Genomic DNA, 13607 nt, shown 5'->3' with positions numbered 1-13607 from the left:
CAGTTCGATGTCCATGTACGAGGTCTTCTGCCTGAGCTGCGCGTGACAATGCTGGCCAGGCCTGCCGGACGCTGCTCTGCTTGGACGAGAAGGTTGATTGGTACCTGTCAACCTTGTTTTACGGTAGGCGCACTGCATCACTAGGAGGACCATCCTCAAATTCGAACGTGCACAATGTTGTGCTGGCGCTTAACGCCTCTGATAGTAATGCTGTACTGGCGCTTAACGCCTCTGATAGTAATGCTGTACTGGCGCTTAACGCCTCTGATAGTGAAACCTTACGTTTCATTCTGACACAATTAATCTGACTCAATAAATCTGAAGGAAAACAGTATTCTGATGGAATTTTTCTAATAAACATAACATGTAGCATGCTCACAATGTTAGATCGGACATAAACAGTGTACATTCAATTATATTTAACTGAATTTTGACTTGTGATCTTCATACTTAGAAGAATTCAAATACAAACTCAAATCTGACGAAATCTAACTCGGTTATTCTTTCTCTGATGTGACATCGTTATCACGAATTGGCAAGATGCATATCTTCGAAATGCCTCTTTGGTAACTTCCAGATTGCGTTCGAACAGTTACAACTCTGACATTACCATCTGATCCAGGGTGAATTTCTGACACTCTTCCAATTGCCCACTGTAATGGCGGTAAATTTTCCTCTTTTAGGACTACCATCGTCCCGACCTTGATATTATCTCGCTGCTTGGACCATTTTGTTCTGTTATGCAGATCAGACAAGTATTGAGTTGACCATCTTTTCCAAATACCTTGAGCAGTTTTCTCCATTCTGTGCAGAATGTTTAGGCGATTATCAGGTGTGTCTTCCCAGTTCTGCTCTGGGGGTGCGGTGAGCGATTTTTGAACTAAAAAATGACCTGGTGTAAGTGCTTCGAAATCGTTCGGGTCATTACTGCACGGAGTAAGCGGACGTGAATTTAAGACAGCCTCGATTTGGACAGTAACAGTTTGCAACTCTTCTAAACCAAATGTGCGGGAACCAAGTGCGCGTTTCAAGAGAGATTTGAATGATTTCACTGCAGACTCCCAAAGCCCGCCAAAATTGGGTGATCGAGCTGGGATAAACTTAAATTCAATCCCCTGGTTTGCTGAGTGCTTTACAACCGATCCTTGAAAACTTTTCTCGCTGAATAGGTTGGAAAGTTCGTCGAGTTTCCGTTTGGCTCCTACAAAATTTCTGCCATTATCGCACATAATCAAGCTTGGTGTGCTTCTTCGGCCACAAAACCGTTTGAAAGTGGCAAGAAACCCATCTGTTGACAAATCTGACGCAACTTCAAGATGCACAGCTTTCGTAACCAGACACACATAAATGGCTACAAATACCTTAACCGGGCGACATCGCCGTTGGGGGTAAGTGACAAGGAATGGGCCGCAGTAATCTACTCCCACACGTTGAAATACTGGGTTTTGTGTCACTCTTTCCGGGGGTAAATCAGCCATAAGCTGCTCTTGAATTTTGGGTCTAGCACGAAAACAACGTATGCAATTATGGATTACTGACCGAGCCAAACTGCCTGCATGAATTGGCCAAAACTTCTGACGAACTGTTGCGATCAACAGCTGCTGTCCAGCGTGAAACAACTTCTGATGGTAATACGACATGACTGATCTGGTAAGCGGATGTTTATAATCCAATATAAACGGATGTTTTCTCGTTTCAGAGATTGCTGCATTCTCTAATCGACCACCGACACAAATTATTCCATTCATCATGCGTGGATTGAGAGACAGCAACTTTGAACTGATTGAAATCTGACGGTTATTCGACAAATCTGCATATTCTTTCGGAAAACTTTCTTTTTGGGACAATCTGACTAAGCACTGAAGGGCTTCTTCTAACTCTGAGGCTGACAAATATCCGACTTTTCTGTTACTGTTGTTACACTTTTGCGCATTGAAACGAAATCGCAAAAAGTACGCGGTCAACCGAATTGAATCTACAAGTGAGGCTCTCAATTCAAATATCTCATTGGTTGTCAAAGAATCAGTGACGACAGTGACAGCTCCTCTCTCTTCGAGCATGGAACTGGGTATTTCTGGACAAACTTGTTGAGGTTGAGGCCAATGCGATTCCTCCAATTGTAACCAACTGGGACCATGAAACCAAAGAGACTGATACTGTAACTGAGCGGGGGTCATTCCTCGCGATATGATATCCGCTGGGTTTTCTGTGCCTGCGACATGACTCCACACGCCCGACCGTGTAATATGCTGGATTTCGGACACCCGATTTGCCACAAAATTAGTCCATCTTGACGGTGAAGATGCAAGCCAACATTTGACTATCATCGAGTCTGTCCAGAAAAACGATTTGAAAGAAGACAGCTCCGTGCCTTTCACGATCTTCTCAAACAGGTGAGCAAGCAGTAATGCAGACGACAACTCCAGCCTTGGAATTGACTGACGTTTCTTCTTTTTCTGGAGATTCTCTAAAGGAGCGACTCGTGATTTTGAGGTCATCAATTGAACAACAGTTTCTCCCGATTCTGACACAGTTCTGACATAAATACAGGCCCCATAGGCCTTCTCTGACGCATCACAAAATCCATGAATTTGTAATGAACTGACTGTTTTACTGACACCCACCCATCGTGGTACTGACACATTATCTAACCCAATCAAATTTCTTCTGTATTCATCCCAAGCGCTTTTCAAATCTTCGGTAAGTTCGTCATCCCATCCACATTGTAGTTTCCAAAGTTCTTGAACGAAAATTTTTGCCTGAATAATCACAGGACCGACTAATCCCAATGGATCAAATAACTTGGAAACATCTGACAAAATTGACCTTTTCGTAATGGGTGCTGAACTCTTCCAACTAGGGGTACTAAACCGAAAAACATCTGACTCTGGTTCCCATAACAATCCCAAAGTTTTCACCGGTGAGCTTGATGAATCAAGCTCCAAAACCGAACGTTCATCTCGAAGATTTTCAGGGATTTCTAAGAGTATTTCTGAGCTGTTCGAAACGTATTTTCGCAAAGACATACCTGCTGAGTCCATTAACTCTGACATTTCTTTGACTAACTGTACACCTTCTTCGATACTGTCAACTCCAGCAAGCATATCATCGACGTAGAAACAACGACTCAAAATCTTCGACGCTAAGGGATGAGTTTTAGAACCCTGATCGGCTAGGACTTGCAAACACTTTGTTGCCAAGTAAGGCGCTGACGCTGTTCCGTAAGTTACTGTTAACAACTCGTAAGTGCGAAGGGGTTGATCGGTGGAGTCTCGCCAAAGAATTCTCTGCAATTTTTGGTCTGATTTCTGAACTTGGATCATACGGTACATTTTGGCAATATCTGCCACAATCGCAAACTGACACAATCTGAATCGCAATACAATATCGATCAGCTCATCTTGTACAACCGGGCCAACCATAAGCGCATCATTTAAAGAAACTCCTGTCGACGACTTACAGGAAGCGTCGAAAACCACCCGTAACTTTGTCGTGGTGCTTTCGGGCTTAAGAACAGCGTGATGCGGCAAATAGTAGCAAACTTCATTTAACTGACATGAGCTGACGATAACTTCTGACATATGACCAAGACTCTGATATTCATGAATAAATTCAGAATACAACCTTTTCAGCTCAGAATCCATTGACAATCGTTTCTCCAAACTCAAAAACCGTTTCGTGGCGATAACTTTAGAATCTCCAATCCGATTCAAAAAACCTTCTTTTTTAGGCAAAGTTACAACAAACCTTCCTGACTCATCTCTGACAGTAGTATTCTTAAAAATCTCTTCACAAGCTGACTCTTCAATCGACTGAACGCTGCGAACATGACATGTTTCGAGCTCCCAAAAACGTGTAAGCTGATCTTGAATATCACCGACTGAACAAACATAAACTTCTGACTGAGAAACTGAATTTTGATTATTGGGCAATCTACCAGACACAATCCATCCAAAAACTGTATTCTGTAATGTGGGTCCGTTCTCTAACGGCTTCATTCTTCCATCTGACAATAAATCCATATAAAATTCGGCTCCAATAATAACATCAATTGGACCAGACTCATAAAACCCAGGATCTGCTAAACAGGCCGAACTCGGCAGCGTAAGGATCGAAGGATCAAAAGCAGCAGTAGGCAGATCAACTGTCAACCTTGGCAGTACAAAAAATTGCATCCATTCTTTAAACTGTGAAATTCTGGGGGATCTGGAACCAACTTCTGCAGAAACTAACTTCGTAGAAACCATTTGAGAAGAGCCGATGCCTTGCACCGACAAAAACGTTGGAGTTTCATGGAACTTAAGCCGTCGAGAGAATTCACGTGTCATCAAACAATGCTGAGAACACGAATCTAGCAGCGCACGTGCCAGAAGTGTATTTCCAAAACGATCCTTGACACGGATCATCGCCGTGGACAGTAAAATATTACGAGACGGTGTAAACGGAAGTGCTACGTAATTCTGACTTGTGGTGGCTTGTGCGTTGTCTGGATTTGTGTTTGTGTTGTGTGAGTGGGTTTGTGCATGCTGTGTAGTGGTGTGCGCATGCTGTATTGGTCTTGAGTTGTGTTGTTGCTGTTGATTCATTGGCTGCGGTTGCGGTTGAAACGGTATTTGCTGCGCCGAACGCGTTTGACTCTGCTGTCGGTATTGTGCCGAAAACTGCGACTGTGGAACGGAGGATCTAGAATGTAACATACTGTGGTGCTTCTGCTGACAATGATGGCAAGAACCTCGTTCACAATTTCGGTAGAAGTGGCCTGGCATCAAACAATTTCGACACAGCTTGTTGCGAATGGCAGCATCCATTCGCTCGGGAACCTTCATTCGTTGAAATTTGCCACACTGAAACGGTGAGTGCCATGGATCTGCACAGAACGGACAACGTGAAACTGATCTGATGGTTGTATTACAAACTGTTGATCTCGTCTGACGGGCTTCGGATGGTGGATTTCTTGCAGAGGTGATTGATTGGAGAACAGAGCAGTGACCTTGCAAGAACAGAAGCAGCTCTTCGTACGTTGGGACCTCCTTAGACCCGTAATGCGTCTCCCATTGGCGCAATGTTGCAGAATCTAGCCTAGAACACAACATGTAGACTAAAATTGTGCTCCAAGACTCCGTTGGCTCTCCGATTTTCTGCAACATCATCAAGTTTTTCTCGAACTCGCTGATGAGGAAGTTCAGACCGTCGTAATTCTCCTTTTTAAGCGGTTCGAGGGCGAAAAGAGCGTCGAGATGAGCCTTCACAATCAGCTTCTTATTTTCATAGCGAACTTGTAAAGTTTTCCAGGCGACGTCGTAGTTTGCCTCTGAAAGCTCGATGTTGTTGATTTCCTTCAGTGCATCACCCTGTAGAGAGGAACGAAGGTATGTAAATTTATCCATAGCCGTCAGATGCTCGTTGTCATGGATAAGGCTTCGGAAGGAATCCCGGAATGTAATCCACTCTCTTATTTTTCCACTGAAGGACGGCAAACGTATCTCTGGCAGCTTTACTCTTGAAGTATTCCCTGACGTAGACTGACTCTGACTGTTGCTGGTTGTGTTCACACCTAAGGCATCCTTATCACCTTGGAGTCTAAGGAGGTCACCTCGGATGGCGAAATATCGGTCATCGAATTGCTGTAGAACCTTGTCGTTTTCCTCTTCGCGTTGCTTGGCAATCTCTCCTTTGACTTCACTGTCAGCATCTTTCTGTTCTTTCTCATCCGCTTCATCCAGCAAAAGTTCAATTTTGCTCCGTATTTCAAAAAACTCACTGTACACAGTATCAATCACATGCAATCTCGAACTTAATTGACACCGATCACTATCAATCTGATAGGTTTGGATGAATCTATCAGTACCATCAAAAATCACATACAACTGCCGTTCACGTTTTAGCAAAGCCTTCAGCGTACTTTTCGACATTGCTACACTTCTTATAATCTGACACTGCACCAAATATGTTACACTGTACTTATTTTTCACTGACCGAATAATCAACTCGACGTTCCACAGTACCGCGACGAAAAACTGACAACTGGCAACCCTATTGACAGCAGCGAGGGGGAGGCAACCGATAGAGAACAGCAAAGTGAAATTATGCGGCGAAATCCTAGACCAATTACAGCATACAAGGCTCACACCACATGCAACAAACCAAGACTTACTCACATGCAAAATCTTTATTTATTTTCACTCAGGTAGGCCACATGCATCAAGCCACCAATCGTATACACTTTACCGTTCTCGTAACAAACCAAAAAAAGGCCTTTAGTTCCTCCTGGATCTGCTTCCAAAAACTGCAGTATCTCCCAGCTGATAGATTGCAATTTTCAATTGCACCCAAATCTGCGATGGCGTCGCGGCGTCGTCTCTCAGTTGCTGTAGCGATGGCGAATCCGGCGTCCAAAATGGTGCAGCTATCAGGCAGGAACAATAGCTCGAACAGCTTCACTATTCCGCGGTTCACAGGGCTTCCACAAATGTCCTGAATCTGGCTTCGAAGGACCAAAATGTTGGGGGAAAATGTTCACCCGCGTACTCAACTGGTTCGGACACTCGCGGGAAATTCGCGGAAGATTAAATTAAACACGGATTTTCAATAAACTGATAAATTCGCGGCGATTTATTTCGGGACGATTTATTGTCGACGGCGGTTTAGTTTGGACTGTGTTGCTGCTTGCTGCTGCTGTTTCAGTCAGCTGTTTTCGGCAACATAAACTAATACCAACGCAACTGCAGAACTGTCACGCCGTGCGATGTTTTTCGCTGGGGGTGCTCAAGCATTTTAACTTGTCGATATTTTCGCTATCTTTCTCTAACATACACTAATACGTTTCTGACTATGATGTTGCAAAAAAAAAAAAAAAGATTGAACGCTTAAACTTCTGAAAAAGTAACCAATCTTAATGCTTGTGGGATGAATACAAACAAATACGTGAAGTGCATATTCAAACAAGTTATAGATATATCACCTATTTCCGGTTTAAAGGGTGATACGGTCAAAATTTGGTCAAGGGAAAACGCGTTTAGTTCGGTGAAATCGTTTATTTAAAAAATCAAATTAAATTTCTTCTTCAAGTTTAATTAGTATAAAATTCAGGAAAAATATTCAGTTAGGCTTCCGCTTTTCCAAATCCAAATAGCCGGGCCTTACGCTTAACTCCTGCCATCAGATTGTGTACAGCCACCTTGTCCACCTTCTTCGCCGCAGAAAGCCAGTTTGCCTTGAACTGCTGCTCGTCCTTAGCAGTTCTTTGGTCTTCTTTCGGTTCCGCTTGAAAAAAGCCCAGTATTTCTAAATTGGGCGGAGCTCTGGTGTGTTGGGAGGGTTCTTGTCCTTGGGAACCACTTGCACGCTGTTGGCGGCGTGCCACTCCATGGCCTTTTTACCGTAATGGCAAGATGCCAAATCCGGCCAAAACAGTACGGAACAATCGTGTTTCTTCAGGAAAGGCAGCAGACGTTTATTCAAACACTCTTTCACGTAAATTTCTTGGTTGACAGTCCCGAAAGCTATGAAAATGCTGCTTTTCAAGCCACAGGTACATATGGCTTCCCAAATCAGATATTTCTTAGCGAAATTCGACAGCTTCATGTGCTTGAAAATATCTGCCACCTTTCCCCTTCCTTTTGCCGTATAAAACTCCTGTCCCGGAAGCTGCTTGTAGTCGGCTTTGCCGTAGGTTTCGTCGTCCATTACCACGCAGTCAAATTTTGTCATAGTCGTCGTGTACAGCCTCCGGAATCGCGCTTTGCCCATCGTATTATGTTTATCATCGCAATTTGTAGTCACTACCTTCTTGTAAGTCGATAGTCCTGCTCGTTTTTTGGCTTGATGCACGGTTGTAGACGATACACCCAGTTTATTTGCGGCATCTCGGAGAGAGAGGTTAGGGTTTCGCTTGAAACTACCGGCAACTCTCTTTGTCGTCTCAGCGGCTTCCGGTTTTCGATTTTCCCCCGATCCAGACTTCTTGGCTGTCAACGAACGTTCCCCAAACACTTTAATTACATTTGTAACGATTGATTTGGCACTTTTTAGTGATTTTGACAGCTTTGCGTGCGAGTAGCTCGGATTTTTGCGATGCGCGAGCAAAATTTTGATACGCTGCTCACACACACACACACACACACACACACACACACACACACACACACACACACACACACACACACACACACACACACACACACACACACACACACACACACACACACACACACACACACACACACACACACACACACACACACACACACACACACACACACACACACACACAATAGGGGTCGCGGTTTGCTCACACCTGCTCACACCAACTTTAGATCTAAAGTGCTCAGCCAAGAGCAATTGTCAGTTCAAGTCATACAGGCCTGTAAAAACGGATTTGCGGTAAAGTCAGCACCATTTAACTACTACTGGAATTCAAGAACCACACAGTTTAGCTACTCAACTCGGATCAGTTGGTCCTGTTTTTGATTTGAAACATTCAAAAAAAAAAATTTTACTCGTTTAGCAATTTACTTACTCGTTCCAAGCGTCTGCTTTACCCTTAAATTTGCGAAAAAGGTGATGAAAAAGCAATATCTTATCATCAATTGCAATTCTACTGAAAAGTGAAGATAACAGCCGACTTTCATCTTTAAACTGCAGTAGATATTGCCACTGATTGTTTTGAAAAAAATGTAAATCTCATTTTTTTTTACAAAATCTGAACCAAAATAATTGATTCAACTGTTATACTTCGGTTATACTCAAAAGCAGGACTTTGACATTATAACATTTAAGTTATCAATTGCGCCGGAAAATTTCACAGATTTCCTATGCGATAAGTGTTGTTTCGCATTAAAGTGAATTCCACTATAGGATTAGAGTGAAAAATTGTTTGATAGGGTAGGTGTACCCTCCTCCGTCGTATCCCTCTGATTCGTCGCAATTCAAGAATGCATGTTTTAGAGCCGAAAAAGCACTTTCCACTTTAATTGGCTGCTTCACATGATAAACTTACGCCTGTGAATTTATTTTCTATCACAAATTTGTCACTTTTAAAACTATTTTTTGAGATATTTGATTTTGAAATCTCGAAGTGAAATTAATTATTGGCACACTCCGCCATATTGAAAGACGAACTTAGTGATCCCCCCAACGTGTTTCTTTGTTTTATCGCTTCCTGTCAATGCATATAACGATCAAAATCATAAAATTCGACAGAAAAGTGTTGAAATAAAATTAGAAAAATGATTTCAAACTAATCTGAACTATATAAATTTGTCAATATTCGATTAAAATCGAATCACTCGAGCCCCATAATTCGTCGTAATTTTGCGACAGGAATAGGAAACCTTTTTGCAAGAATTGGAATTAGACCGGTTCATTTTTACTATTTTCTGCTGAACACAGTCGGACTCATAGAGAATGAACATAATGGATTTCCAAGTAATCACAACACAATACAGTAATTTTGTTTATTTTGAAGCTACGAACGTGATGCGCTGGGAGATAAGTGTAAAAAGTCTATTTATATTAATAAATTACTTGAATGTATTCAGCATTGCTTATAATGCATGTGTAACGAACCACCTTAACGAATCACCTAACTAAAATAAGACGTAATAGCCACCAACTCTAATTCATATCATATAGCGCCATCTACCTGTGAGATAAATAGGCTTGAAACGGTTCCAATATCGACCGCTTGGCTCACGGTTCCTCTCCGGTTGTGGAGCAACGGAAAAACTGTTCCTTGATCCCGGTCATTCTCATCCCCACAAGTAAAAGCGAGACAAAATAACAGATCCTTTTGTTGAATCTTCAAAATCATCTTTGTCTAAATCGTAGAATGACTCGGCCACTTTTAAAGAGATCGCTAAGTACGACAGTTCGTTTTCGAAAGTGTGATATCGCTTAGCTAGCCTTAAAGTGATATTAAGCAACCGTCTCATGTAAAATCTGGAAAATACCAATAGTCACCGCGATATTGGATATTAATAAAATATAAGGACCGTTAATGTAAGCTGACGAATTGTAAGTAGGTTGCACAAATGGTATGAAACCTGTTAAACAAAACCGCGCATAAATATATCCGTAGGAAAAAAAAGGTAGTGATAAAAAAAGGCTACAGGACCGTCAGCAATACGCTAGTCGTATTGATCCGAAGAAGGTAATAATTGGATTGGTAATTTATAAGGCTTAAATAACAGTTGAACGTTGACAGATCACCCACGTCAACGTGGGTTCTTATCCGGGACTGGAAGTCTCGTCCGTCTGCCGTGGGTCTTCAAATGAACAAAGAATTGATGGATTTTTTAGCTTAGTGGTTGGTGTTTTACAAATTATTTACTAACAGTATCGTGCATAATTAAATAGAATATCTCCAACTTTCACATTTCTAACGTTCAACTCCAATGACATTGTTTCTTCAAAATTATTTCATATTTTAAGATTTGATTATTTTTGGTTGTATTATCTGATGACACTAAACCTAACTCAAGTGTTTGAAACATGAGAAACATCAATTATTTTTCATCAATTAGTTTTCAGCAATTCTTTAAATGGGGATCAACTCGAGGAAAAAATTTCAATTCCTGGACCGAAAACCTCGATTTTTATTGAATCTTTACGATGCATGGAAAAACGATGCAAAAAATTCCCGTTAAAGGTCAAAATGACAAGAGAATTTGGATGAATGGATCATTTAATCTTTGAAATAAGAGTTCATGAGTCTCTGGTTTGGATCTCAATTAAAGTTTGGATAAAATATCGGTTTATATGATTTTTTGTACATATAGTCGTTCAAAATTCAACAAAATCAAACCCGCTTATATTCTGATTTCTAGCATATAAGTTTTAATACTTTACTCATGTTTGCTGCATTTTTATAAATTCTCAGTGAAATTTCAACAAAAGATGTTTTGTCGTTTTTGACATATTACAATTTGATTGAAAAAAGTCGAAAAGTTTAATTTCAGTTGGATTACTCTACGTCATTTCCCAAAAATTTGAACCCAAACAACAAAATGTTCTAATAACGAAGCGTCAATTTCCGAAAAAAAACATTTTTGCAAAAACTTTTACCGCTTGCAAAAAAACTCGAATAGATGAGCTGAATCAGTCTAATGCGCATTACACGCATCAACGTGGCTTTGCTTTGTGTCGATATCCTTCGCCAGGGTTCCCACATGTATAAGAATACACATGTTGACAAAACGCAAGTGTGATTCTGCCTCTCCTCAAATGTCTTACTATTCAGTCTCATTGCGTAGAAAAACATACAGTACTATTAAAAATGTAGATGTTCTTTAAATATATGCAGTTATTGTGTAAATTTGTGCCATGTAATTTGTGAAAAAATGTCTGTATTAATGTTATAAAATCTTATTTTACAGACAAATCCTGGATCATGGCAGCCCAGTCCGTTGGAGAGTGTGTTGGTACAAAATACATTTGCTGGGTGGATTCAATTTGTAAGGTCTAATATTGCGCTGCCTGGAATTGCCTTAGCCAAGCAATGGTACCTAGCTACAAAAACGCTACCTTGGGATTTCTTGGCAAGTCAATTTTATTGCGACTAAGATCTTATTCGAACTTTGCAGTCATCCTGCGCGGTTGATCCGTGCGAAGTAAATAATCGCATTTGTATAAACCGCAACCGCAAAATTTCAAATCTATCCCTCATGAGGGAGGAATAGTTTGAGACAATTTCGGTAGAATTCAATAGAAGGTATAATAGTTTGCAGCCTGCAGATGCATTAGCCAAGCAATGGTAGACCTGTTTAGAATAAAGCTATCCTAGTTTCATAGCTTATTGCGACTGGTTACTCGAGAGAACTTCTGCTGTTATCCTGCGCGGTTGATCCGTTCGATGTAAGCTGATGCTAATTGCATGAACCGCAACCGCAAAATTTTAAATGTATTTCTGAAGAGGGTGGAATAAATTGAGACAATTCCGGTCTCCTTGTACGACGGAATTAGGGACCTGGTACGACAATGGAGGAACTTGAATGAGAAAAATAAATCATAAATTGACTCAAAAGTACGTAATGGATTGATATATTTCCTACATATTTTCATAAAACAGTATTCGAAATATAGTTCAATGAATAAATATCAGTTTCAAATCAACATGGAAGGCAATTCTATTGAATTAATGAAAACAGCTTCCTTAAGCCGTTGTCTTAGGTACATTTACCCTATTATATATTCTAGAAATAAATCAGTTATGTTTACAACTCTTACACAAGCTAGAAAGTTTACCAACATGAACTTTCCACAAAAGCTAGACCTGTATTCTAAGACTATTCGACTGCCACATGCAAAGTGTTTTCCTAGAGCTTTCAAGCGAGGTTCGTAAACATTCAAAAGATCAGATTTTTTATCATCCTGCATCTGGTAACTCTCTCCGTAGAAACCCGTTTGTAGCATGCAATAGTACTATTCCGTGTTTAGTTAATCCAATCATCACCCCGTTAAACTATTTTCCATTGAATGTCCAAAACACGTTACATGAGACGATTTGTAAACAATTCACCGATGATGATAACAATCTCGACCAAAGTCCAAGTTCCCACAGCCATCAATGTCAGCCATCCATCTGATCGATCGAGAGCACCTTCTCTCTGGTGGTTCTGATTGATTCAGTTCCGGGTTGACGTGCCCCTCTTTCTAGGGAACTTTGATCGCCCTTATCGGAATCCAGCTGAAGCCAATCAAACCGGTGTTCTGTGTTACAGAACTATTTACTCGGAAAGCTTTCTCTGCCTTTTTTTTCTATCTCTCGCTTGGAAACGATTGAACTTTGGAACGTCCAGCCAAGTTCGTCATCATTGCTAGTCGTAACAAAAGTGCTTCCTGAGCCCCAGGGCTCAGGACAGATAAGATAGCAGCTCAGTTAAGACATCTAATGCCACTTATTGGTGATAATTACGTTGCACTCAACTGTCAACACCTCCTCCCCGCCAACAAATCGTTGGGCGTAATCAATCGTTTTGTTCGCTGTTTATTACTATAATTTATATTTCCTCTCTCTTCTTTCCGATTCTTCCACATTTAGGTCAGAAGGAGATTCTCCACAAAGTGAGTGGGAAATTCCCCGGATCACAGCTAATCGCCATCATGGGTCCATCGGGGGCGGGCAAATCGACGCTGTTGGATGTTCTGTCCGGCTACCGGAAGACCGGTGTCGAGGGTGCAGTTTACGTGAATGGACGCATCCGGAATCTGAACAGCTTCCGGCGGATGACCTGCTACATTACCCAGGACGATCGGTTGCAGACTTTGCTCACGGTGCTGGAGAACATGCGAGCCTCGGCCGATTTCAAGCTGGGCCCGGATGTGTCCCGGCACGAGAAGGAATCGATTGTAAGTATTATCAGATGTCTCGGTCTTATTCGGGTTTTCCCGGATATTAAATACAAAATTTTGGAAAAGTTGTGGCTTATTTCTTTATAATATCCACAACAGTGTACGAAATCACCTTGTTGCCTTCAATGTGATATCTTCTAAATTCTCGGTTTTATAAAAGTTGATTTCGAAGAGCTTATAGCATCGATTTTGACCAAATCGGAATATTTGTCATATATATATTTTTTAGTTCGTAACCACAGGTGGTAAATCTCGTT

General features: G+C 41.2%; 1 protein-coding gene across 1 annotated transcript in view; it reads left to right on the top strand.

Annotated features, from left to right (window-relative positions):
• The window catches only part of LOC129747519 (ATP-binding cassette sub-family G member 4), a 41700-nt gene that overhangs the window by 18251 nt on the left and 9842 nt on the right, over window positions 1–13607 (top strand). The window contains exon 2 of the mRNA XM_055741777.1: window positions 13040–13347. Within this exon, the coding sequence (XP_055597752.1) occupies window positions 13040–13347 (308 nt within the window). The remainder of the gene's footprint in view (window positions 1–13039; window positions 13348–13607) is intronic.

The sequence above is a fragment of the Uranotaenia lowii genome, chromosome 2 (genome assembly GCF_029784155.1).
Source record: "Uranotaenia lowii strain MFRU-FL chromosome 2, ASM2978415v1, whole genome shotgun sequence".
NCBI lineage: Eukaryota > Metazoa > Arthropoda > Insecta > Diptera > Culicidae > Uranotaenia > Uranotaenia lowii.
This window is presented reverse-complemented; position numbering and strand designations above follow the sequence as displayed.